Raw genomic sequence first — 26,106 nt, 5'->3', positions numbered from 1 at the left:
AGATAGAAGATGTAGATGAAACAACTCCCCAGATATAACAAGTCCACCCCCAGTTTTCCCCAGTCTATGAAGCCTAAAGATCTGGTAGCGAGGGCTGCCGCAATGTCAGGCCTAGTCTTCTGAGAGCCATGTCTCGGTAAGAAATAAGACATCAGGACTGAAATCTGCTACAAAAGGTAAACAAATCTAGCTTATGGGCTGCTAGAGAGCGGCAGTTAACAAGGTAAACGCACCAGTCTCTTCGAGCGGAGGAAGGCGCAGCATAATTCGGAAACTGAGCAAGTAGTATAGACCAACCACAGTGGTTACAAAGTAGAGTAGGAGAGATGGGATCAATAGTGTGGAAACAAGGGGTTGGGGAGAGGGGGTAGTGTTAAGTGCAAGCAACTGGCTGCGAGGGTAAGTGATCTTACCCTAGAAAAAAAAAGGCCAGGTCCCTGGCCCCTGGGACTCGTCGGCTGTAGATGGGCTTGCTTTAGGCACACCCGTTGCGTGCATCCACACCATGTCATTCATTTAAGGCGTGCCAGACAAAAAGTAGAGCGCAATGAATGGTGGCTCTAACAAAGCAGAATTGCAAAAATAGCCACTTACTCAAAATTAGACAAACAAGCAATGAGTCCCAATACTTGCCCCCCCGCGATAGCACAAGATAGACAAAGTAAAGTTCCTAAAAACACATCCTCAAGTGGCACATACAAACATTAGATAAAAATTACATTAGAGTTGAAAACTGCACAAGAGCAAGTGAAATTTAAACAACCCTCACCGCCGCAACCAGGCAGCGCCTATGGCCCTTTTTACTTTTTTTTCCTCCCCCTTGTGATTAGCTTGGCACATGTTAACTTGTGACTTGCTTATCTGTAGGGGTTTCCCTGGCTTTAGCTAGCCAAACCTGGATGACTTTTTTCCATGCTTGGAAGGGCTGAACCGCATATGTTTTGAACTTATCAGATAACTTTGTTGATGTTTTGTGTTGCTGTTATTGAGAGCTTAGTCCTTTTGATGCTAGTTCGCCTAAACTTTTTCCAACGCCTTGGTCAACTAATAGTGATTCTGTATCTTTACAGCTTTGTCTTGAGAACTGTGTACATTAATCTGAGCCTTAACAGGTAATAAAACCATTAAATCTTTTTTTCCCCAAATGGAGTTTTTCTTGTATGGCCAGGGAGGTCACACTGTAATCTTTAAGTTTTTGGTGTCTAAACTTTCGACCCCTTATGCTAGGAAAAAAGATACATTGACTTTTAGAACACACCTGAAACGTTCCAGCAAGAGCGTAGGCTTAGTGCTACAACACAGCTTTAGAGGGCTTAATGTGGGGGACGGAGGAGACAGAAAATGTATTAGAGGCTGTTTATGGGTAATGAAGTCAAGCAGTACTGTTTAACCACAGAAGGTAAGAAATATCAATGGCGTTTCCTAGGGGCATCTCATTTTTACTGGAGTTCTCATTTGAAAATATTCAAACTGACAACCCAATATGCAGTTTTACTGTAAGAAACCTGCACTTAAACAGGGAGTGGGTGGGGAGAAAGTTCAGAGTAGACACATATTCTGGTGATGCTTTATCAGATGGTGCCTGAGGACAAGGTTTCCAATCACACCTGCTGCCTTTAAGTTCCGGTGTAGACTCTTGCTTGCCCAGAGGAGAGACAAGAAATGGCCACAAAACCGGACAAGAAGACTGAACAGAAAGAGCCAGGCTATGAATGTGCGTGAAGCAGAACATTGAAGGCGGCCAAGGACTGTTTTTCTAAAATAGTATCCGAGTCCTGGGAAGGACTCTTCTGGTAAAGCAGTTGATCAGTTGTAACAGGTTTAACACTGGTCTTTGAACTTGAAAGTAATTGGCAAAAACAACTTCCACTCACTGTTAGTTGGTACCTGAAAGGAACCTCAAGAGGAAGGCAACGATTGGTGTTGCGATCAAATGCTCATCTTGCAACTAAGGAGGACGGGGGGGGGCAATCCTTTGGTTGTAACGGACACAGAGGGACCAAGGATTCTGCCTGCCTAAAGGGTCACATTTCCACAAAGAAACTTAAGTTTGGAAGCTGTAAATCTCAAAACTAGCACCTCCAGTCTGACTGAAGACAAGCGGAAGCCTGGAACTTTCAATGACTACCCAGGAACTATGGTTGTAATTGTGGAATGGAACGGTTACTCTGTAACTGTCTTTCTGAAGTGGATCAAATTTCTGCTATCTTGTTTCTATTCTAATCATAAATTACTTTCTTTTAATTCAACTATAAATAGTTTGGGGGTGTGTGTCTACTAAGTGATTTTTTTATGCAAGTGTTACTCTGGTTCTGCTGATACCTTCTGTGCATTCTCAGAAGTCCTTAATCAACTCCACACTACCAAGGGGTACAGAGTAGTATTTTAAAATGTTTGCAGACTAGTTTTGCATTGTGGCGGAAGAAAATGCTCCACCAGGTAATTCAGCTTCATACAGCTGTAATAATAGGTGATACAATCAATATATGCATACCGGATTTCAATTAATCCGTTGAATTTCCTTCAGTGTACAATAATTTAGCTTCCATAAATTATGTTCATTTCTATGTATTTAGAACAAAACGTTACATCCGCCTGATTAAATTGAAGCCGGTAGGCAAAAGAGTGAGGGAAACAAGGCAGGAAATAGCAAGAGAAACTGCACAAGTTTCACATTATCACAGGGTCCTGCAAAGTCAACTAAAAAAACCACAACACCTGACCTAGAATATAGCAACCAATTTCAGAAAGGTGGGCCAGATAGTGACCTGTTCACATAGCTATCCTCAATCAACTGCTGACAAACAGAATCATGGTCTCTGCTCTGTGGTTTGTGCATTCTGCAATCACAGCAGTACTCCGGTTTGAGTACAGATGGCACCGTACATCTCAACCAACAACTTGGTTCAAGTAATAACACACAAGAAGCAGAACAACAACAGTCCAGCTATCAACCAAGACCAGACCTTGGAAGCTTCTGCACGGTCTTCTCCTTTCATTGTTTTCAAAATTAAGTGTTACTAACAAGGGACAGTATTGGACTGACAAGGGATAGTATTGGACTGAATGTTCCAGAATGGGAACAGTTAAGATTTAGGTGAGGTATGGATTTGGCTTTGGATATAGCTGAATTGAGGAGAAGGCATAAGAGTGCAGCTAATGAATAAGTAGAAGTATCGGACAAGGGAAAATAACATTCAGATGAAGACAAACATAAGAGGTAAAAGAGGAAGTTTAAGTGCAGGTGTAGCGGTAAATAGGTTTAGCTGGAAAAAGGTGTGGTCGGAGTATGCTGGGAATAATTATTTGAATGATGGTAGGGATGATAATATGGCTAAGGGGTGCGCCTTCATTATAGTGTACCTCCCTTCACAGTGAGTGGACACCTCATCAACACAATCCAATGGATACGCTACTAAACCTTAAAGAAAATAGCACAAAAGTACTGATAGAATAACCCATGGAATGATCCAAAATGTGTTTTACAATTCCATTAAGCAATGACCAAACCAAGGCAACTATGGCAGAGAGAGCTGATCCAAATTCCCAGTCCATGTATTTTCTTTTGTTCATCAAATGAGGTCGGACGACAGCTAAAGCAGTCACTAGGCCGAACCAGAGAACAGACCGCCTCTCCACTCATGACAGCAAAAATAATGTCAGCATCACACAGATATTTTTTTCCAATTTGAGAATCATTTAAAAGCATAACACAGCAAAATAATCTCACCTCTCTTGAATCCAAAACCTCTGTTGGCACCAAAGCCTCTTCGACTAGGCCCATCGTTTTTGGGAAACTCATCCTCTCCACCTACACCATCAAAAAAGTTATATCTCTATTTTGAAGAAACAGGTCACTTTAAAAAAAATTAGGTTAAATTGTCTATCTAGGTAGTAATAGGATGTATGGCTTCACATTTAATATCCGTAGGATTGCCAATAACAATCTTCACCTCAAAAGCACAATTTATTTGAATACAGTCTTCACAGTATTATTTCGCTGATCGGTCTTCTAAGAAGAAGATACATGGATGAAGAGTTTGCTAAAATCTCAAATCTCATTCACTAGTGACTGAATATGATGTTATGGGGATATGCTGTCTCTATCCCAATTTATTAACAAGTTGCCTCCTTAGAGTACATATTAGCAAACAAGTCCAAGAAAAGGCGAAGAGCAGCACCCCTGAGAAGATGCAGCTATGCAAGGCACACAGAGAATTCAGTCATGGAAGTACAATTTACTCACCTTCGATAACTATCTGGTAGAGACATATTCTAGTTGCAGATTCCTTACCTTTGAATTTCCCCAGGCACCAGACTGGATCTGGAGATTTTTCTTCGAACAGTACCTCTGCGCGCCGTCAGGTGTCGGTCGACTCTGCGGGCGTTGTTATGACATCGCAGTCGTATATAGGTGCCACCCTGTGCGCTGTCAGTATCTTTTCACTTCTTTCCACACCAGTAGCGCAGAGCTATGAAGAACACAGAGTGATGCGCCAAAACTAGGGCCCATACGGGAAAGTTCCTGTCCCTAGAAATCAGTTGGCAGTGCGGGGAGGATGGGCGGGTCGGTAAGGACTCTGCAACTAGAATGTCTCTACCAAATATATATCGTTACCGAAGGTAAGTAATTTGTACATCTGATAGAGACGTCTGGTTGCAGATGCCTTACTTTTGAATAGATACCCGAGCAACACCATCCCCGGTGGTGGGCTGCGAACCAAGCTCACACCAAGAAGTCCAGCAGACCAGCAGGACCGAACAGCCAAAGTAGCCATCCCTTTGGACCAGACTGTCTAGGCAGTGGTGTTTGGTAAAAGTGTGCAGAGATGCCCATGTTGCTGCCTGACAAATATCTAGGACTGGAAGGCCCCGAGCTTGTGCTGTGGTAGCAGAAGTAGCTCTGGTGGAGTGAGTTCGCAAACCTTGGGGGTTGTTTTTTAGCCAGCACATTTTGATGCACAAGAGTACCCATCGTGAAATGGTCCTCTTCTGCACTGCCTTCCCGTTCTTTGCACCCACATATACCACGAAGAGTTTATCGTCCACCCGGAAGTCTTTGGAACGATCATGACAGAACACCAATGCTCTTTTTGGGTCCAGACGATGGAGTGTCTCCTCTTCATGAGAGGGATGTTGGGGTACATAAAAGGTAGGCAAGGTGATGTACTGTCCGACATGGAAGGGTCTCACTACTTCAGGTAGAAAAGAAGCCCTCGTGTGAAGTACCACTGTCAGGATGGATGGCCAGGAAATGTGGCTTAGACCACAGAGCCTGAAGATCACTTACTCTGCGGGCAGAAGTAGTGGCAACTCAAAAGACAGTCTTGATAGTTAAGAGACGTAAAGGGCAGTTGTGAAGAGGCTCAATCAGGGTACACATAAGGACGTCAGTATGAGATTGAGATCCCTTTGGGGCATGATGAAAGGGATAGGAGGAATGAGATGTGTGAGGCCTTTAAAAAAACCTACTAACTATAGTAGATTTAAATAAGGAAGGCTGATCTGGTAACCTCAAGGAAGCAGAGATAGCCCAAATATATCCCTCAAGAGTGCCCAAGGTGGAACCCTGCTGGGCAAGGGAAAGAATAAAGAGAAGGACTTGAGAAAGAGGAGCTGATGGAGGATCGACAGATTTGTCGATGCACCATGCCACAAATTTCTTCCAACGACAGGCGTATACAGTTTTGGTTGAGGGACGCCTGGCTGCCAAGATAACGCAATAGACTTCGGACGGCAAGTCAAAAGATGTCAACTATAGCCACTCAATCTCCACACATGAAGCCACAGAGTTGACAGGTTCGTGTGGAGGACCCTCCCCAGCTGCTGCGACAGAAGACCCTCCCTAAGGGGCAGACTGATCGGAGGATCTACGGCCATGCTCAACAGCTTGGGATATCGGACTCTTCGTGCCCAGTCTGGAGCTACCAATATTACTTGGGCCTGATCTTCAGAACTCTGGGCAGAAGTGGTATGGGCGGAAAGGCGTACAGGAGGCCTGAATTCCACCGACGACTAAAAGCGTCGCCAAGCCAGTGCCCCCTTGTAAATTCCAACGTGCAAAACAGCTGACATTGTGCGTTCTCTACGGAGGCAAACAAGTCTAACCAAGGTTCTCCCCACTGCAGGAAGAGACCTTGCGCCACCTTCGGATGGAGACGCCATTCGCGATCGACCATGCATCGTCGGCTGAGTTCGTCTGCTCTGGCATTCAAGGAACCGGCCAGGTGTTGAACCACCAGAGAAATGCCCTGATGTTCCAGCCAAGTCCAGAGGCGAAGAGCCTCTTGACAAAAGGTCCACGACCCCACTCCACCTTGTTTGTTGCAATACCACATGGTGGTGGTGTTGTCTGTGAACACTTACACTGTTTTCCGACTGAGAGAGGGAAGGAATGCTTTAGATGCTAGTCAATTCGCTCAGAGCACCAGATGATTGATATGGAGCCCTGATTCCGCCCGCGACCAGAGGCCACTGATCTCGGCCTCTCCCATGTGGCCGCTCCCATCACAATGCGACGCATCTTTCACAACAAAGATCTGGTTGGGGAAAAGAGAGGGATCTGCCCTTGACCCAATCCGGATTCGTTAACCACCATTGCAGGTCTCCCGCAGTCCCTTCCGAGATCTGGACCTTGTCTGAGAGATGCCCCTGATGCTGCGCCCACTGGAACTTCAGGTCCCACTGCAGAGTCCGCATATGCCATCTGGCATTTTGAACCAGCAGGAGGCCATGAGGCTCAGCAGCCTCAGAGTCATTCTCACTGAAATCTAGGACAGAGGCTGAAACATCGGTATCATAGCCCGAATATACTGGACTCGCTTTTAGGGAGGATATGCCCGAAACTGCACTGTATTCAGAACAGCTCTGATGAAAGGGAGAGTCTGAGAAGGAGTTGGCATGTTGATGGTGGACCCCAGCAAATGCTAAAGGTTCGCTGTAGTCTGGAGGTGGGAGCCGACTGTCTTGGGTGAGTTCTCCTTCAACAGCCAATTGTCGAGGTAGGGGGAAGACTGGGACCCCTAACCTGCGCAGATGAGCTGCCACCACTACCCTCACTTTCGTGAACACCCGAGGGGCACTGGTAAGGCCAAAGGGGAGCACGGTAAACTGAAAGTGCTCGTGAGCTACCACGAATCGTAGCTAACGTCTGTGGGCCAGCAAGACGGGAATGTGGAAGTATGCGTCTTGAAAATCCAATGCTACCATCCAGTCTCCAGGGCAGATAGGACCTCAGCCATGTCAACATTTTGAACTTCTCCTTTTTGAGGAGGAGGTTGAGGGACCAAAGATCTAATATAGGCCGAATATCTTTGTCCTTTTTCGGCACCAGAAAGTAGCGAGAATAGCAACCATGACCTACTTCTGGCAAGGGAACCCTCTCTACAGCTTCTTTGGCATAAAGGGTTAGACTTCCTCGCGGAGAAGCAACCATATGATCCTCCGATATCCAATTATATGAAGGTGGCATAGCTGCAGGAGGTATCTTGGAGGTGGACGGAGTAGCCCCTTCGGACAATTTGGAGGACCCACCTGTCCGTGGTAATGGATTACCACTGGGCGGGTGATGGTGAATCCTGCAGCCAACTGGCTCCTGGTGTACATGCAGACTACGAAGGTCTGGAGGCTCGGGGGGGGATGGGTGACCCGCTGGGTATCTTTTCTTAATTTATTTTAGAACCACAAGATTCAAGATTTGAAGTAAATAGATAAAATGCAAGGTACTCCACACAGGTAAGTAAGGAACTTTGAATTAAATCAGTAGTACACACAGTGTAGGTTAAAATGGCACTAAGTTATTTTAAAAGTGGACAGTGCAAAAATCAACAGTTTCTGGGGGAGTTAAGTATGGTTAAGTTTCTGAGGTAAGTAAAGCACTTACAAGTTCAGTTTCCTGGGCATAGGCAGCTCACTGTTTGGGGTTCAAGGCAACCCCAAAGCCACGACACCAGCAACACAGGGCCGGTCAGGTGCAGAGGTCCAAGGAGGGCCCAAGACACATAGGCACCTATGGAGAACAGGGGTGCTCCAGTTCCGGTCTGCTGGTAGGTAAGTACCTGCGTCCTCTGAGAGCAGACCAGATGGGTTTTGTAGAGCACGGGGGGGGGGGAACGGGACACACAAACAGGCACACAAAACACACCCTCAGCGGCACAGGGGCGGCTGGGTGAAGTGGACAATGTTGGTGTCGGATTTGCTACAGAAAGCAATGGAGGGAACCGGGGGTCACTTAGGCGATGAATGCAGGTCACAGGGGGGATTCTCGGGCCAGTCACCGACTGGGCTAGGAAGAGGGCCGCCTGCTAGTCACTCCTGCACTGGAGGTTAGTTCCTTTCGGGCCTGGGGGCTGCGGGTGCAGTGCTTGGTCCAGGCATTGGGTTCTTTGTTACCAGGCAGTCACGGTCAAGGGGAGCCTCTGGATCCTCTCTGCAGGCGTCACTGTGGGGGCGCAGGGGGGTCGTCTCAGGTTACTCACGAAGTCGCAGTCGCCTGGGAGTCCTCTCTGCGGTGCTAGTTCTCTGGAGCTCGAGTCGGGTGCAGAGTGTGAATTCTCACGCTTCCGGCCGGAAGAGTGAGTTCTTTGAAAGTTGCTTCTTTGTTGCAAAGATGTTGCTGTTGGTGAACAGTGCAGCTGTTCTCTGGAGTTTCTTGGTCCTTTAGGTTCAGGGCAGTCCTCTGAGTCCTCAGAGGTCGCTGGTCCCTGTCGGGTGTATCGCTGAGCAGGTTCTATGAGTCTGGAGACAGGCCGATAGGGCTCGGGCCACATCAGTTGTCGTCTCAGTCATCTCTGCAGGGCTTCTAGGTCAGCAGTCCTTTGCGTAGGTTAAAAGAATCTGGTTTCCTGGGTTCTTGGGTGCCCCTAAATACTAAATTTAGCGGTGTGTTTAGGTCAGGAGGGCAGTAGCCAATGGCTACTGTCCTGGAGGGTGGCTACACCCTCTTTGTGCCTCCTCCCTGAGGAGAGGAAGGCACATCCCTAATCCTATTGGGGGAATCATCCAATCTCAATATGGAAGATTTCTAAAAGCAGTGGTCATCTCAGCTCAGGACACCTTAGGGACTGTCCTGACTGGTGGGTGACTCCTCCTTTTTTTTCTCATTATCTCCTCCAGCCTTGCCACCAAAAGTGGGGGCAGTGGCCAGAGGGGCGGGCATCTCCACTAGCTGGGATGCCCTGTGGTGCTATAACAAAGGGGGTGAGCCTTTAAGGCTCAACACCAGGTGTTACAGTTCCTGCAGGGGGAGGTGAGAAGCACCTCCACCCAGTACAGGCTTTGTTCCTGGTCACAGAGTGACAAAGGCACTCTCCCCATGGGGCAAGAAACTCAACTGGTTGTGGCAGGCTGTCAGAAACTGGTCAGCCTAGCACTAGGAGTCGGACTGGTCTTCAGGGGGCATATCTAAGATGCCCTCTGGGTGCATTTTACAATAAATCCCACACTGGCATCAGTGTGCATTTATTGTGCTGAGACGTTTGATACCAAACTTCCCAGATTTCAGTGTAGCCATTATGGAACTGTGGAGTTCATGTTTGACAAACTCACAGACCTGGCTTTGATGTCACCTGCTGGCACTAGCCACTCAGATGCTCCCAGAGTGCCCCACCACCTTGGAATCCAAGATGGCAAAACCCAGGGACACTCTGAAGGAGCTCTGGGCACCACCCCTGAGGTGGTGATGGACAAGAGTGGTCACTCGCCTTTCCTTTGTCCAGTTCGTGCCAGAGCAGGGACTGGGGATCCCTGAACCAGTGTAAACTGGATTACGCGAGGACAGCACCATCTGTGCCCTATAAAGCATTTCCAGAGGCTCTGGGAGGCTACCCCTCCCAAGCCTGTAATACCTATTTCCAAAGGAAGAGGGTTGAACACCGCTCTCCCAAAGGAAATCCTTTGTTCTGCCTTATTGGGTTTGAGCTGATCAAGCAACAGGAGGGCAGAAGCCGGTCTGTGAGGTGACAGCAGCTGGGGATACCTGGAATACATCAGAAGGCTGGTATGGCAGTACTGGGGGTCCGTTGTGGAGCCCCCAGAAAGCATGGGTTATTACAACCAATGCTAGAATCAGTTTTGGGGTACAATTAACAGTTGTTAGACACCTTACATAGCCATATTCCGGGTAACCATTGTAAAGCTGGACGTAGGTATTGACGTATGTCCAGCGCACGCGTAAAATGGTCCTGGACGATGTGGGACCACCTCTGCTAGTGCAGGGGTGCCCTCACACACAGGTACTTTGCACCCAGTCTTCAGGTTTGGAAGGCCTGACATAGGTGACTTATAAGTGACCTGGTGCAGTGTAAATAGCTGTGAAATGGTGCATGCACCTTTTCACACAGGCTGCAATGGCGGTCCTGTAGAAGCCTTTGCATGGGCTCCCTATGGGTAGCAAAGATAATGCTGCAGCCCATATGGATCCCCTGGAACCCCAACACTCTGGGTACCCAAGTACCATATACTAGGGACCTATAAGGGGTGACCAATATGCCAATTTGGAATGAAATATTGGCTTACCAGTATGTAGTGATCAATTTGAGAACAGAGAGCATAAGCACTGGGGTCCTGGTTAGCAGGACTCCAGTTACACAGTCAAGCATACTGACAAACGCAGATCACCCATTGGTTTGCAGAGGCAAAAGTAGATAGGACTAATGCTCTATTTTGTGGCAGTGTGGGCAAGCAGTTAGGCTCATCAGATAGTAGTGCTAAGCATTTGTTGTACTCTGAGGCAACAGACAGAAATCCGAGATCAATTTAGAAAAATAACAAAACATTTTATAGGTTTAAAACCCTAGCATTTCTTAATCAGTCAAGTAGTTTTTCAAGCATAAATACTTGTCAGATTTAAAAATCAACACTTAGGTTAACAGTGAAGAACTCTGAGAATTGCATTATCTGGCAAAACAAAGTTCAGGACACACAGGGTTAACAATGACTTACAAGGCAAATCTCAGAGATTTAAGGTAAGTAATGGGCACCAATCATAACCACACCTGCAGGTCACTCTGGGCAGCACTGGAGCAGCCAGGTGCAGTAAGACGTTGGGGGGCAATTGTTTTCAGTAGGAGTAGGTATTCGGGACAAACAGGCTGCAGGCTCTGGGGACAACAAGCAGTTAGGTAATAGATTTGGTGTGCTTGGAATGCAGGTATACCTTTGCTCTTTTTCTCCAGCATCGGTAGATGCAGGAGTGTCCTTAGGCATCTCGTTTCTTCATCCAGGAGTATTCGCGGTAAGTGGGGCCCTGCATGTTGAGGATGCAGTTGTTTGAGTCCAGCAGGGGGATACCTAGGTGGACTTGAGCTCAGAAGAGCTGGGGGATGTCATTGTCTCTAGTGACCCACCACAGTTGGGGTCACGGATGACTGGTGCAGTTGTTGCTGGAGGTGTCAGGTTTTCACTCACCACAAGGCCGCGGGAGAAGGGGCCTGCATGTAGAGGCTGCTGGTAACCTGGTTGAGTTCAAGAGGGGTGAAACCTGAGTGGACTCAGACTCTGGACAGGCAGGGAACCTTACTGGCACCATTGGTTAGCTTCACCTCAGGTCAGGTGCAGAGGTCATTTCGGTTGTCAGGTTTTTGTTGTCCCAGAGGCTGCAGAGTCCTTTGAGACACACCAGATCCACTGCTCACAGGAACTTGAGTCTTCGTGGAAGGCAGTCATCCTGGGTTTCTTGGAGGCTCAGCTGCAAGACAAGTTGTCTTTTTAGGCAGAGTCTGTTGAGGTAAGCAGGCAGGCCAGTGGGGGAGGTACCAAGTCAGCAGATTCTTCTTTTCCTCTTCTGCAGGTGCAACTCCTCTGCATCCTTTGTCTTCTTAGGTCGTCAGGATCTGAGTTTTAGGCTTAAGCCTGAATACTCAATTTAGGGGTGTTACAGGGAGTGCTAGATGGTAGCCAATGGGCTGATCACCTTTAGGGTGACTACACTCTTTTTATGACCACTTCCGCTGCGAAGTGAGCATAACCCTAACCTTAGTCGCCCAACTCCTTCCAAACAAGATGGAGGAATTTAAAAAGTACTGTCTACTCTATTCCCATCCCACCCCCAAGGTGGACGAGCTAAAGTTGGCACACCTCCTAACCTGACTAATTTTCCCACCTGTGCTGCTGCCAAACGTGGAGTCAGGAAAGGGGGGGGGGAGGGGGCAGGGGTGGGGTCCTTGGTCATGTCTACCATCAGGAGAGACCTGGTTCGCATTACAAAAATCGGTTAGGCCTTTGGAAGCTCCCCACCCTGAAATGTGCATTATGCCTGGGTGAGGTGTTAACACCCCTGCCCAGTGTAGGCTTTTGTCTCTGTCCCTCAAGAGCGCTGGCTCTCACCTTGGGCTGCTAAAAACGTGTAAGGTGGCTTAACTGGTCAGGACCAGTCAGTCAACAGACTGGTAGGTTTTCAGGGGGCACCTCTAAGGTGCCCTGAGGGTGGAGTTAATAAATGCCCCATTAGCATCAGTGAGGGTTTAGTAATCTGAGATGATTGATACCAAACATCCCTATACTCAGAGAATTCATCATGTAGATGTGTAACACGTAGTGACCAGTGTCCAGCACATGCACTTAAAATGGCTTCCCTGGACACTTTCTATGTCTGAAAATCAACAAAGACATAGCAGGGACATATCTGCTCGTGCTTACATGACCTCATATGTAAAATAATGCACCCTGCCTTGGTGACTTACATATATTGTATGCATTGTTCTGATGGATACAACTACCTGTGGGCTTCCTCACCTTAAGATTTTGTCCTTGCACCAGCATCCGACGAAAAGTCTTCTTCCTAGCTGTCCACGTCGACGATGACGTCATAATGGCACGGCTCCACGTGACTCCGTCTGACATCACCGTGCCAATAAGAGGTCCTCGTCGGCGTGTTGACGTCAGTTTTCCTTTTTTCCGTGCCTTCGACGCCAACAGTTTTTCTTCCTGGCTCGTTGATTACTGTTGCGTTTTTGGTGGTTACAATGTCGCCTCCAAAGAAGTCTGATTTTATGCCATGTAGAGAATGTGGAGGTCGGATGTCAGTGACCAATCCACATTCGGATTGTATTTGGTACCTTAAGCATAAGAAGCGGCGTCATCATGACTCACGGCGCCGGTCTGAGCGGAGCCGATCGAGGTCGAGGTCTCCGTCTTTGACGCCAAAAGACATGGGAGATGAGCCCTACTGTGACGCCTCCGCCCAGGAGTCCGGAGTTATCGCCAGTGCCGGTCTTTGAGGTTGCTCATCATAGTCCTCAATTTTCGCCGGCGTCGCAGGAGCCTGATGTACAGCAGTCATCTACTCGGCAATATCCTGCTTTCCCGGCTCCAGGGGCGGATCCGGCTGCATTTTTCAATGCAATGTATGCAGTTTTTCAGTCCATGGCCCCTGCGGGTGCACCGGCGGGTCCCACGGGACCATTGCCATTTGATTTGGGCTCTCCAGCGCCGTATAAAGCAGCTCCATTCATGCCTTTTTGTCCGGCGGAGTGTCCGAACGGCGCAGAGGATATCTCCTCGTGGGAGATCACCACCTGTGACGGTGGCTCCACCATCCCGTCAGCCGACGCCATCGCTGGGCCATTCGAAGTCGATGATGTCTCCTTCCAGACCAGCTCCATCGCCTTCCTGCCAACCGACTCCGCGGAGGTCATTGTTGGAGTCAGTGTCGGCGCTGGCTCCGGGTGATGCTAAGAGTCACCCGTCTCTTCCTGTGCCCTTCCGGGATTCGAGGTCTTCGCCGTCGATGGATTCATTATCGACACAGACTTTGGAGACACACCTTCAGTCTCGTAGAAAGGCTTTACGACTTTTGGAGGAAGAAGAGTACAGACAGTTGGAGGAAAGTGCAATTGAGCCTTCTGATGAATACCAAGGTCTGGCCACTGCAAGCGGACTGGATACTTCCCCGGAGTGGGACATTGCATCTCCGGGGGAGTTTACAGAGGAGGCCGCATCCTTCCATACGGTGGTCAGGAAGGCAGCAGAGTTTCTGGACTTGCCATGGTCTGTGGCGGAGGTGAAAACTAACCTGCTCACGGAGGTGTTGCATCCTTCTGCGTCCAGGGCTGATCCTTTGCTGCCCTTCAATGAGGCTTTAACTGAGCATGTATTGGATTTGTGGAAGAAGCCAGTTACGACTCTTGCAGTGAACAGGGCAGTAGCGAGGAGGCATTGAAGCGCACCAGGAGATCCGGTTTTCCTGTCACGTCATCCGACTCCTGAAAGTTTAGTATTCCAGGCGTCTTGCTCCGCGAAGTCTGCTCCTGGAACATTCTCTGGAGTTCCAACTGATAGGGAGTCCAAGAGGATGGAGCAGTCTTCGAAGAAGATATTTTCATCCTGTAGCATGGCGCTCAAGGCTACTAATTCTACGTGTGTGCTGGGCAGGTATGTCCACGCCCTTATGGACTCCGCTAAAGAGGTGGCCAAAGATCTGCCGCAACAGGTACAAAGGTCCTTTGGGTCTCTTTACGGATGCGCAGGCGGCTGCACAACAGATTATACAGTCTGGCATGGACACGTCTGATTCGGTAGCCAGGGCCATGGGGACATCTTTGGCTACTAAGAGGCACGCCTGGTTAAGGTCCTCTGGATTTTCATTGGACGTTCAATCCACCTTATTAGATCTGCCATTCGATGGGGAAAAGCTGTTTGGAGAGAAGGCAGATTCTGCCCTTGAAAGGTTTAAGGACAGTCGGGCAACAGCTAAGTCTTTGGGCTTACAAACTGCAACTGCTGCATCTTATAGACCTTTTTGCAGGTTCAGGGGATTTACACGTGGTTCTGCCTTTCGGAGGTCCCAATACTTGGCCCAGCAACCTGCCAATCCGCTCTATCGTGCCTTTAGAGGGCGGGGTAGGGGTAGAGCTAGAGGGCCAGTCCAGCAGCCTTCATCTTCATCCTCCTCCTCCTCCTCCGGTGGACAACAGCAGAAGCAGCCCTAGTTTTCCCCACTTTATCGTTCATACTTCTCCAGTAGGGGGAAGGTTGAGTCTTTTTTTCCGCAAGTGGGAGTCGATTACAACAGACTCGTGGGTGTTAAGAATTGTGGAAAAAGGTTATGCTCTCCCCTTTCAGGAGTCCCCTCCTCCCTTCCCCCCTGTCCCTCATTTTGTTCAGAAGACCATCTTCTGTTGTTACAACAGGAGGTTATGACCATGTTGTCAAAGGGCGCAATAGAGTTGGTACCAGTGCAGGAAAGGGGCCAGGGGTGTTATTCAAGATATTTCCTGATTCCCAAAGCGGATGTCTAAGACCGATCCTGGACTTGAGGATTTTGAATTTGTTCCTCAAACAGGAGAAATTCTAAATGCTGACCCTAGCGCAGGTACTACTGGCGTTGAACGAAGGAGACTGGATGGTGTCTGTCGACTTGCAGGATGCGTACTTTCATATTCCGATAATCAAGTCGCACAGGAAGTATCTCCGGTTTGTGGTCGGGACGCAACACTACCAGTTTGCGGTTCTTCCGTTTGGACTTACTTCGGCACCTCGAGTTTTTACGAAGGTGATGGCAGTTGTTGCAGCACATCTCAGAAGGAGGGAAGTAGCGGTTTCCCTACCTGGACGATTGGTTGATCAAAGCCAAGTCTCCGGAGCTTGTGTTGTCTCACCTGCGAATGACAACCCAGTTGTTGTTCGATCTGGGTTTTTCAGTAAATGTACCCAAATCTCACCTCGAGCCCTCTCAACGCCTCCTGTTCATAGGGGCAGTACTGGACACAACATTGTTTCGGGCCTACCCTCCGCCTCAGCGTGTTCGGGATATTCAGGCGCTGATTCCAATGTTTCAGATTGGAGCGGCAGTTCCAGTCCTCAAGGTCTTACGCCTGCTAGGTCTGTTTGCTTCTTGCATTCTCTTGGTCACTCACGCACACTGACATAGGAGGGCTCTTCAGTGGTGCCTCCGCAGGCAGTGGTTCCAGCACAAAGGAGATCTTGGGGATTCAATAAAGATCTCCAGGGACGCTGCAGCGGATCTTCATTGGTGGACGGCAACCTTTCCCAAGGAAAACCGTTTTCACTACCACCGCCTGTGGCCACGGTAATATCGGATGCTTCCACTCTAGGGTGGGGAGCTCATCTGGGGGACCTGGAGATCAAGGGTTGTTGGTCTCCAGCGGAACAGATGTTGCATATCAATCTGTTTGAGTTGCAGGCGATACATTTGGTGCTCAAGGCCTTCCTCCCTTCGTGGTCAGTCGGTTCAGGTCCTGACGGACAACACTACCGCAATGTGGTATATAAACAAGCAGGGAGGAGTAGGGTCGTACCTTCTCTGCAGAGAGGCTCTGCGACTCTGGTCCTGGGCTCAGGACCATCAGATTTGCTTAATAGCGAATCATTTGGCCGGAGCACTGAATGTACGTGCGGACGTTCTCAGTCGTCACTTCTCATGAGTGGCGTCTCCATTCGGACATGGTCCTCTACATCTTCGGGATGTGGGGTACGCCTCAGGTGGATCTATTCGCCACTCGGGAGAACGCGCACTGTCCGTTGTTCTGCAGCCTCCAGTATCCGTTGCAAGGAGCTTTGGGGGATGCGTTTCAGATGTCCTGGAGCGGCCAGTTGCTTTACGCGTTTTCCCCCAAACCCTTGATTCCTCGGGTTCTGAGGAAGGTTCGTCAAGACCGGGCCCAAGTTATCTTGGTGGCACCGGAATGGCCGAGAAGGGTATGGTATACAGACCTGCTTCAACTCTCTCAGATGTTCTTTTGTTTGCTCTTGATTTAGCAAAGAAAGGCTGTGCGGTAGCTACAGTTAAAGGCTATTTGGCGGCTCTGTCGGCTTTTCTTTGCCTTCCGGACCAGCCTTCTTTATTCAAATCTCCGATTGTAAATAGGTTCATTAAGGGTTTAGTTAATAATTTCTTCCCACGCCCTTTCACATGCCTCAGTGGGACCTGAATCTGGTACTGACATTTCTGATGGGTTCGCCTTTCGAGCCTATGCATTCATGCCCGTTGAGATATTTAGTCCTAAAGACTGTTTTCTTGATTGCGATTACTTCTGCTAGAAGGGTCAGGGAACTTCAGGCCCTTTCTGTTAAATCTCCATTTACCATGTTTTTCCCTGATAAAGTGGTGTTGAAAACCAGGGCAGCTTTTCTGCCAAAAGTTGTCACTCCTTTTCATATGGGTCAGACTATTACCCTTCCCTCGTTCTACCCTCCTCCCCACCCCTCTAAGGATGAAGAGAGGCTCCATTGGTTGGACCCTAAGAGGGCTCTGAGTTTCTACCTGGAGAGAACAAAAGACTTTCGCCTGGACGACCAGCTGTTCGTAGGGTATGTTGGACAGCGGAAGGGCAGAGTGGTCCAGAAACTAACAATCTCCAGGTGGGTCATCCTGTGTATAAAAGTTTGTTACTCTCTAGCGAAGAAAGTTCCCCCTGAGGGTATCAGGGCCCATTCTACTAGGGCTAAGTCGGCCACTTGGGCCCTAGCAAGAGGGGTTCCATTAGTGGACATTTGTAAAGCGGCAACTCGGGCGTCCCTCCATACCTGCGCAAAACATTATTGTTTGGATTCTGAGGTGAGGCGGGACAGTCATTTTGCTCGTTTGGTATTGCAAGATTTCTTGGTGTAATCAGGCAGGCACCCACAACTGAGTGTGGTACTGCTTTGGGACTTTATTCATAAGGTGAGGAATACACAGGTAGTTGTATCCATCAGAAGAACAAGTTACTTACCTTTGGTAACGCTTTTTCTGGTGGATACACTAGCTACCTGTGGATTCCTCACAGTCCCTCCCGCCTCCCCGTTGCCTGCCTGATTTCACGGTTATCTTGTAAATGGTTTATATTTGTTTATGTTATATATATATATATATATATATATATATATATATATATATATATATATATATATATATATGTATTTGTGGATGTAATTTAATATTCTAATATTTTGATTTCTCATGTGAATATATGCGTTAATGGGAAGTGTTATTGTGTATATGTGCTTTTCTTTAAGTTTTTTTATGGGTCGGTTCTCACCTGTTCGCCTCAAAGGCATGAAAAAAATGAGGTGAAACTGACGTCAGCACGCCGACGAGGACCTCTTATTGGCACGGTGACGTCAGACGGAGTCACGTGGAGCTGTGCCATTATGACGTCCTCGTCGACGTGGACAGCTAGGAAGAAGACTTTCCGTTGGATGCTGGCGCAAGGACGAATTCATAAGGTGAGGAATCCACAGGTAGCTAGTGTATCCACCAGAAAAAGCGTTACCGAAGGTAAGTAACTTGTTCTTTAGGACACATGGCACACAGGCTATGTGCCATGTCGTGCTTTCACTTTTGTCTGCACCAAGACACGCAGCCTGCAAAGGTAGCCTGTAAGGTGCGTGCTGAAGGGTGCCTGTAGGAAGATGGCTCTGTATGTACTATTTCTAAGTAAGAAATAGCATGAACAGAGTCCAAGGGTTCCCCTTAGAGGCAAGATAGTGGCAAAAAGAGATAATTCTAATGCTCTATTTTGTGGTCGAGCACTAGGCGTATCAGAGGGTAGTGTTAAGCATTTGTTGTACACAAACAGGCAATAAATGAGGAACACACACTCAGACAATTCCAGGCCAGTAGGTTTTTGTATAGAAAAATATGAAAGGTACTTCACTTATGTATCATAGGAACTTTCAATCAGCAAAATAGCATGTACAGTTTTGGTAAAAATTACAATAAGCTATTTTAAAACTAGACAGTGCAAATTTCAACAGTTTTCGTGGGGGAGGTAAGTATGTGTTAGTTTTGCAGGTAAGTAAACCACCTCTGGGGTTCAAAGTTGGGTCCAAGGTAGCCCACCAGTGGGGGTTCAGGGCAACCGCAAAGTTACCACACCAGCAGCTCAGGGACGGTCAGGTTCAGAGGTCAAAATGGTGTCCAAAACACACAGGCTTCAATGGAGAAGGGGGTTCCCCGGTTCCAGTCTGCCAGCAGGTAGGTACCCACGTCTTCGGAGGGCAGACCAGGGGGTTTTTGTAGGGCACCGGGGGTGGACAAAAGTCAGCACAAAAAGTACACCCTCAGTGGCACAGGGGCGGCCGGGTGCAGAGTGCAAACAGGCGTCGGGTTTGCAATGGAGTTCAATGGGAGACCTAGGGGTCTCTTCAGCGAAGCAGGCAGGAAAGGGGGGGGGGGCTCCTCGGGGTAGCCACCACCTGGACAAGGGAGAGGGCCACCTGGGGGTCGCTCCTGCACTGGAGGTCGGATCCTTCAGGTCCTGGGGGCTGCGGGTGCAGTGTCTTTACCAGGCCTCAGGTTCTTAGAAGCAGGCAGTCGCGGTCAGGGGGAGCCTCTGGATTCCCTCTGCAGGCGTCGCTGGGGGTGGGCTCAGGGGGGGTCAACTCTGGCTACTCACAGGGTCGCAGTCGCCAGGGAGTCCTCCCTCTAGTGTTGGTGCCCCACAGGTCGAGCCGGGGGTGTCTGGTGCAGAGTGGAAAGTCTCACGCTTCCGGCGGGAAACGTGTGGTCTTTAAAAGTTGCTTCTTTGTTGCAAAGTTGCAGTCTTTGTGCCGCTGTCCTCAGGAGTTCTTGGTCCTTTTAGATGCAGGGTAGTCCTCTGAGGCGTCAGAGGTCGCTGGACCCTGGTGAACGCATCGCTGTTGCAGTTTTTCATGAAGTGGGGAGACAGGCCGGTAGGGCTGGGGCCAAAGCAGTTGGTGTCTCCATCTTCTCTGCAGGGCTTTCAGGTCAGCAGTCCTTCTTCATCTTCAGGTTGCAGGAATCTATCTTGCTAGGTTCTGGGAGCCCCTAAATACTCAATTTAGGGGTGTGTTTAGGTCTGGGGGGGTTAGTAGCCAATGGCTACTAGCCCTGAGGGTGGCTACACCCTCTTTGTGCCTCCTCCCTGAGGGGAAGGGCACACCCCTAATCCTATTGGGGGAATCCTCCATCTGCAAGATGGAGGATTTCTAAAAGTCAGAGTCACCACAGCTCAGGACACCTTAGGGGCTGTCCTGACTGGCCAGTGACTCCTCCTTGTTTTTCTCATCTCCTCTGGCCTTGCCACCAAAAGTGGGGCTGTGGCCGGAGGCGGCAGGCATCTCCACTAGCTGGAGTGCCCTGGGGCGCTGTAACAAAGGGGGGGAGCCTTTGAGGCTCACCGCCAGGTGTTATAGTTCCTGCAGGGAGAGGTGAGAAGCACCTCCACCCAGTACAGGCTTTGTTACTAGTCAGAGAGTTACAAAGGCACTCTCCTCATGTGGCCATGTCTGGTGTGTGGCAGGCTGGCAAAACTAGTCAGCCCACACTGGAAGTCGGGTATGTTTTCAGGGGGCATCTCCAAGATGCCCTCTGGGGTGTATTTCACAATAGAATGTACACTGGCATCAGTGTGCATTTATTGTGCTGAGAAGTTTGATACCAAACTTCCCAGTTTTCAGTGTAGCCATTATGGTGCTGTGGAGTTTGTGTATAACAGACTCCCAGACCATATACTCTTATGGCTACCCTGCACTTACAATGTCTAAGGTTTTGCTTAGACACTGTAGGGGCATAGTGCTCATGCACGTATGCCCTCACCTATGGTATAGTGCACCCTGCCTTAGGGCTGTAAGGCCTGCTAGAGGGGTGACTTACTTATGCCATGGGCAGTGTGAGGTTGGCATGGCACTCTGAGGGGAGTGCCATGTCGACTTAGTCATTTTCTCCCCACCAGCACACACAACCTGGCAAGCAGTGTGTCTGTCCTGAATGAGGGGTCCCCAGGGTGGCATAAGACATGCTGCAGCCCTTAGAGACCTTCGCTGGCATCAGGGCCTTTGGTACCAGTTACAAGGGACTTACCTGGATGCCAGGGTGTGCCAATTGTGGAGACAAAGGTACAGGTTAGGGAAAGAACACTGGTGCTGGGGCCTGGTTAGCAGGCCTCAGCACACTTTCAAACCATAAAATGGCATCAGCAAAGGCAAAAAGTCAGGGGTTAGCCATGCCAAGGAGGCATTTCCTTACAGTGCCCTAGAGTGGCACAATTCGTGCTGCAGCCCTCAGGGGCCCTCCTTCGTACCCCAGACCCAATGTAACATGGGTACCAATTACTAGGGACTTACAGTGGGTAGTAAATGTTGTCAACTGGGAAAAACGAACAACACATTTAGGGCTTGGGATGGCCGTCTTACTTAGAAAATCACTCACATTCCATGTCTTTCTTACATGGTTGGACGACGTGGGAATGGGAGGGGAAACCATGGTTCTCCTAAATGTGTATGCTCCACCAGGTTTCCAAATGCAGACATTACAAAAAGTGGGGCAGCTTTTCTCCTGACTGGGTTTCCAAGGGCCTTAAATACTGCAGGAAGCGATTTCAATTGGACACTTGACAGACATGGATAGAATGAGTACCAAACCGGAAGGAGAGGCCACAGCTGGGAAACTAGAGAGCTTCATGCAAGCCATGGGTTTGGTAGATGTCTGTAGGGTTCTACACAGAAAGGAACGAGGGTTCTCCTACTTGCATCTGCATGACATATCCTCCAGGTTGGATTATATTTTTACACTTGGCAACACAGTGTAGAAAATCAAGCAAGATGAACAGGTTACTCTGTCCATATATAGGAACACAGGATCCCCGGGTCTGCGAATGTCACCTGGAGATTAACAAATTAACAGGTAGCGAAAACAATCAATCAATACGGATACTATACTGCACTTCCAGGAAAAGAAGGGCACAATAGATATTTCATGCATTGTCTGGGAAGCATATAAGGCCACATTAAGAGGGGCGCCAATAGCGGGGGAAGCAAGCTCTATAAGGGAACACCTTATACGACTGATGACACTAGAACACAACATTGAGGCATTAGAAAAGGAATACAAACCTCAACCTAAAATGCAAGACAACCATTTGATTATTTTGGGTTTTGGTTTTACATTTGGGCCATGAGAGCTTGGCTAACTCAAAATTGTCCTACTTGGAATGATGAGGGCTGCACTTTTTGGACTTTGGAATGCTGCCATGTAGAAAAATCCACAAGACCTAAACACATCTGAAAACAAAATATCTGGGTGAGTCCAGGGTGGAGTGCTTCACATGCACCCTGCACCATTTTCTTACCCACAATGTCCTGTAAACCTCCAACTTTGCTTGAAATCTCAAATTCTTTCCTCATTTTTGTGATGGAACCTTCCGGAATCTGCAGGAATCCACAAAAAAACTACCACCCAGCATGGTCTCATCTATACCGATAAATATTCTGCCCCACTTGTCAGGCTAAACATTTTTTTCCCCCCCAAACTGTCCTTTTGGACCCGCTTTGGTTCCCCCTCAATTTCAACATGTTTGTGGCTCTTCCCTGTCACAGGAACTTGGTCCACCTACACAAGTGAGGTATCATTTTTACCTGGACACCAAGGGGAAGTGGAGGTGGGGGGGGGGGGGATAGGAAATTTGTCCCGGTGCGGTGTTCCCACACAGAAATGTGGGAAAAAGGTGATTTTTTTTCTTTAGCTAAAATTGAGGTTTGATGAGGATTCTCGGTAAGAAAACACTGGGGGATCCACGCAAGTCACACCTCCCTGGACTCCCTCGGGTGTCTAGTTTTCAGAAATGTCTGGGTTTGGTAGGTTTACCTAGATGGCTGCTGAGCCCAGGACCAAAAACGCCGCTAATCCCGCCCCACCCCCCCCCCCCCCAAAAAACAGGTCATTTTGTATTTGTTCATTTTGATGTGTCCAGATAGTGTTTCGTGGGCACTAGTGGTAGGTATCCACAAAATTCCTACCACCTGGCACTGTCTCAACTATACCGATAAAAATCCTGCTCTACTTGTCGGCCTAAAAAGGTCCCCCCCCCCCCCAAACTGCCCTTTTGGACCCCTTTAGTTCCCCCTCTATTTTGACATGTTTTTGTCTCTTCCCTATCACAGGCACTTGGCCTACCCACACAAAAGAGGTACTATTTTTATCAGGAGACTTGGGGGGGCGCTAGGTGGAAGGCTCCTTTCGCTTTCCAGAACTTTGTCACCAAAATGTGAGGAAAAAGTGGTTTTTTTTGGCCAAATTTTGAGGTCTGCCAAGGATTCTGGGTAACAGAACCTGATGAGAGCCCCAGAAGTCACCCCATCTTGGATTCCCCTAGGGGTCTAGTTTTAAAAAACGCACAGGTTTGGTAGGTTTCCTTAGGTGCCGGCTGAGATAGAGGGCAAAATCTACAGCTAGGCACTTTGCAAAAAAGATGTGGGATTTCAATGTAAAAATTTGATGTGTTCATGCTGCATTTCCTGTCGCGAGCATTAGGCCTACCCACACAAGGGAGGTACAATTTTTATCAGGAAACTTGAGGGAACATAGAATAGAAGAACAAGTGTTACTGCCCCTTGTCTTTCTCTAAATTTTTTCCTTCCAAAGGTTAAGACAGTGTGCAAAAAAGATGTTTATTTGAGAAATGCCATGTAATTCACGTGCTCGTATGGGCACCCCGGAATTCAGAGATGTGCAAATAACCACTGCCTCTCAACACCTTAGCTTGTGCCCATTTTGGAAATACAAAGTTTTTCTTGACAGCTATTTTTCACTCTTTATATTTCAGCAAATGAATTGCTGTATACCAGATATACAATGAAACCCAATTGCAAGGTGCAGCTCATTTATTGGCTCTGGGTACCTAGGGTTCTTGATGAACCTACAAGCCATATATATCCCCGCAACCAGAAGAGTCCAGCAGACGTAACGGTATATCTCTTTAAAAAATCTGACATTGCAGGAAAAAGAGTAAAACGTGGCAAAAAATTGCTGTTTTTTTATTTTTTTTCACCTCAATTAAAATATTTATTTAAAGTTCAGCTGTTATTTTCTGTAGAAAAACCTTGTAGGGTGTAGGAGGCTGGACTGGCTTGTAGTGAGTACCAAGGGGTACTTGCACCTTGCACCAGGCCCAGTTATCCCTTATTAGTGTATAGGGTGTCTAGCAGCTTAGGCTGATAGATAATGGTAGCTTAGCAGAGCAGCTTAGGCTGAACTAGGAGACGTGTGAAGCTACTACAGTACCACTTAGTGTCATATGCACAATATCATAAGAAAACACAATACACAGTTATACTAAAAATAAAGGTACTTTATTTTTATGACAATATGCCAAAGTATCTTAGAGTGTACCCTCAGTGAGAGGATAGGAAATATACACAAGATATATATACACAATAGCAAAAATATGCAGTATAGGCTTAGAAAACAGTGCAAACAATGTATAGTTACAATAGGATGCAATGGGGAAACATAGGGATAGGGGCAACACAAACCATATACTCCAAAAGTGGAATGTGAACCACGAATGGACCCCAAACCTATGTGACCTTGTAGAGGGTCGCTGGGACTATTAGAAAATAGTGAGAGTTAGAAAAATAACCCTCCCCAAGACCCTGAAAAGTGAGTGCAAAGTGCACTAAAGTTCCCCTAAGGACAAAGAAGTCGTGTTAGAGGAATAATGCAGGAAAGACACAAACCAGCAATGCAACAACTGTGGATTTCCAATCTAGGGTACCTGTGGAACAAGGGGACCAAGTCCAAAAGTCACAAGCAAGTCGGAGATGGGCAGATGCCCAGGAAATGCCAGCTGCGGGTGCAAAGAAGCTTCTACTGGACAGAAGAAGCTGAGGTTTCTGCAGGAACGAAAAGGGCTAGAGACTTCCCCTTTGGTGGACGGATCCCTCTCGCCGTGGACAGTCGTGCAGAAGTGTTTTCCCGCCGGAAGGACGCCAACAAGCCTTGCTAGCTGCAAATCGTGCGGTTAGCGTTTTTGGACGCTGCTGGGGCCCAGGAGGGACCAGGAGGTCGCAAATTGGACCTGAAGAGAGAGGGGACGTCGAGCAAGACAAAGAGCCCTCACTGAAGCAGGTAGCACCCGGAGAAGTGCCAGAAACAGGCACTACGAGGATGCGTGAAACGGTGCTCGTCGAAGTTGCACAAAGGAGTCCCACGTCGCCGGAGACCAACTTAGAAAGTCGTGCAATGCAGGTTAGAGTGCCGTGGACCCAGGCTTGGCTGTGCACAAAGGATTTCCGCCGGAAGTGCACAGGGGCCGGAGTAGCTGCAAAGTCGCGGTTCCCAGCAATGCAGCCCAGCGAGGTGAGGCAAGGACTTACCTCCACCAAACTTGGACTGAAGAGTCACTGGACTGTGGGGGTCACTTGGACAGAGTCGCTGGATTCGAGGGACCTCGCTCGTCGTGCTGAGAGGAGACCCAAGGGACCGGTAATGCAGCTTTTTGGTGCCTGCGGTTGCAGGGGGAAGATTCCGTCGACCCACGGGAGATTTCTTCGGAGCTTCTGGTGCAGAGAGGAGGCAGACTACCCCCACAGCATGCACAAGCAGGAAAACAGTCGAGAAGGCGGCAGGATCAGCGTTACAGAGTTGCAGTAGTCGTCTTTGCTACTATGTTGCAGGTTTGCAGGCTTCCAGCGCGGTCAGCAGTCGATTCCTTATCAGAAGGTGAAGAGAGAGATGCAGAGGAACTCGGCTGAGCTCATGCATTCGTTATCTAAAGTTTCCCCAGAGACAGAGGGTCTCCCTAAATAGCCAGAAAAGAGGGTTTGGCTACCTAGGAGAGAGGATAGGCTACTAACACCTGAAGGAGCCTATCACAAGGAGTCTCTGACGTCACCTGATGGCACTGGCCACTCAGAGCAGTCCAGTGTGCCAGCAGCACCTCTGTTTCCAAGATGGCAGAGGTCTGGAGCACACTGGAGGAGCTCTGGACACCTCCCAGGGGAGGTGCAGGTCAGGGGAGTGGTCACTCCCCTTTCCTTTGTCCAGTTTCGCGCCAGAGCAGGGGCTAAGGGGTCCCTGAACCGGTGTAGACTGGCTTATGCAGAATTGGGCACATCTGTGCCCAAGAAAGCATTTCCAGAGGCTGGGGGAGGCTACTCCTCCCCTGCCTTCACACCATTTTCCAAAGGGAGAGGGTGTCACACCCTCTCTCAGAGGAAGTTCTTTGTTCTGCCATCCTGGGCCAGGCCTGGCTGGACCCCAGGAGGGCAGATGCCTGTCTGAGGGGTTGGCAGCAGCAGCAGCTGCAGTGAAACCCCAGGAAGGGCAGTTTGGCAGTACCAGGGTCTGTGCTACAGACCACTGGGATCATGGGATTGTGCCAACTATGCCAGGATGGCATAGAGGGGGCAATTCCATGATCATAG

General features: G+C 48.6%; 1 protein-coding gene across 7 annotated transcripts in view; it reads right to left on the bottom strand.

Moving 5' to 3' along the window:
* The window catches only part of DDX4 (DEAD-box helicase 4), a 1,597,047-nt gene that overhangs the window by 1,536,795 nt on the left and 34,146 nt on the right, over nucleotides 1-26,106 (bottom strand). For 5 of the 7 annotated variants that reach the window (XM_069222170.1, XM_069222215.1, XM_069222177.1 and 2 more), the window contains exon 4: nucleotides 3,731-3,811. The exons of 1 other annotated variant lie outside the window; for it this stretch is intronic. In XM_069222170.1, the coding sequence (XP_069078271.1) occupies nucleotides 3,731-3,811 (81 nt within the window). The remainder of the gene's footprint in view (nucleotides 1-3,730; nucleotides 3,812-26,106) is intronic. One more of the 7 variants, XM_069222206.1, reaches the window with a different exon arrangement.

Source organism: Pleurodeles waltl, chromosome 1_1, assembly GCF_031143425.1.
Source record: "Pleurodeles waltl isolate 20211129_DDA chromosome 1_1, aPleWal1.hap1.20221129, whole genome shotgun sequence".
Taxonomy (NCBI): domain Eukaryota; kingdom Metazoa; phylum Chordata; class Amphibia; order Caudata; family Salamandridae; genus Pleurodeles; species Pleurodeles waltl.
Note: the sequence above shows the minus strand (reverse complement) of the source record. Positions and strands in the feature narration are given on the sequence as shown.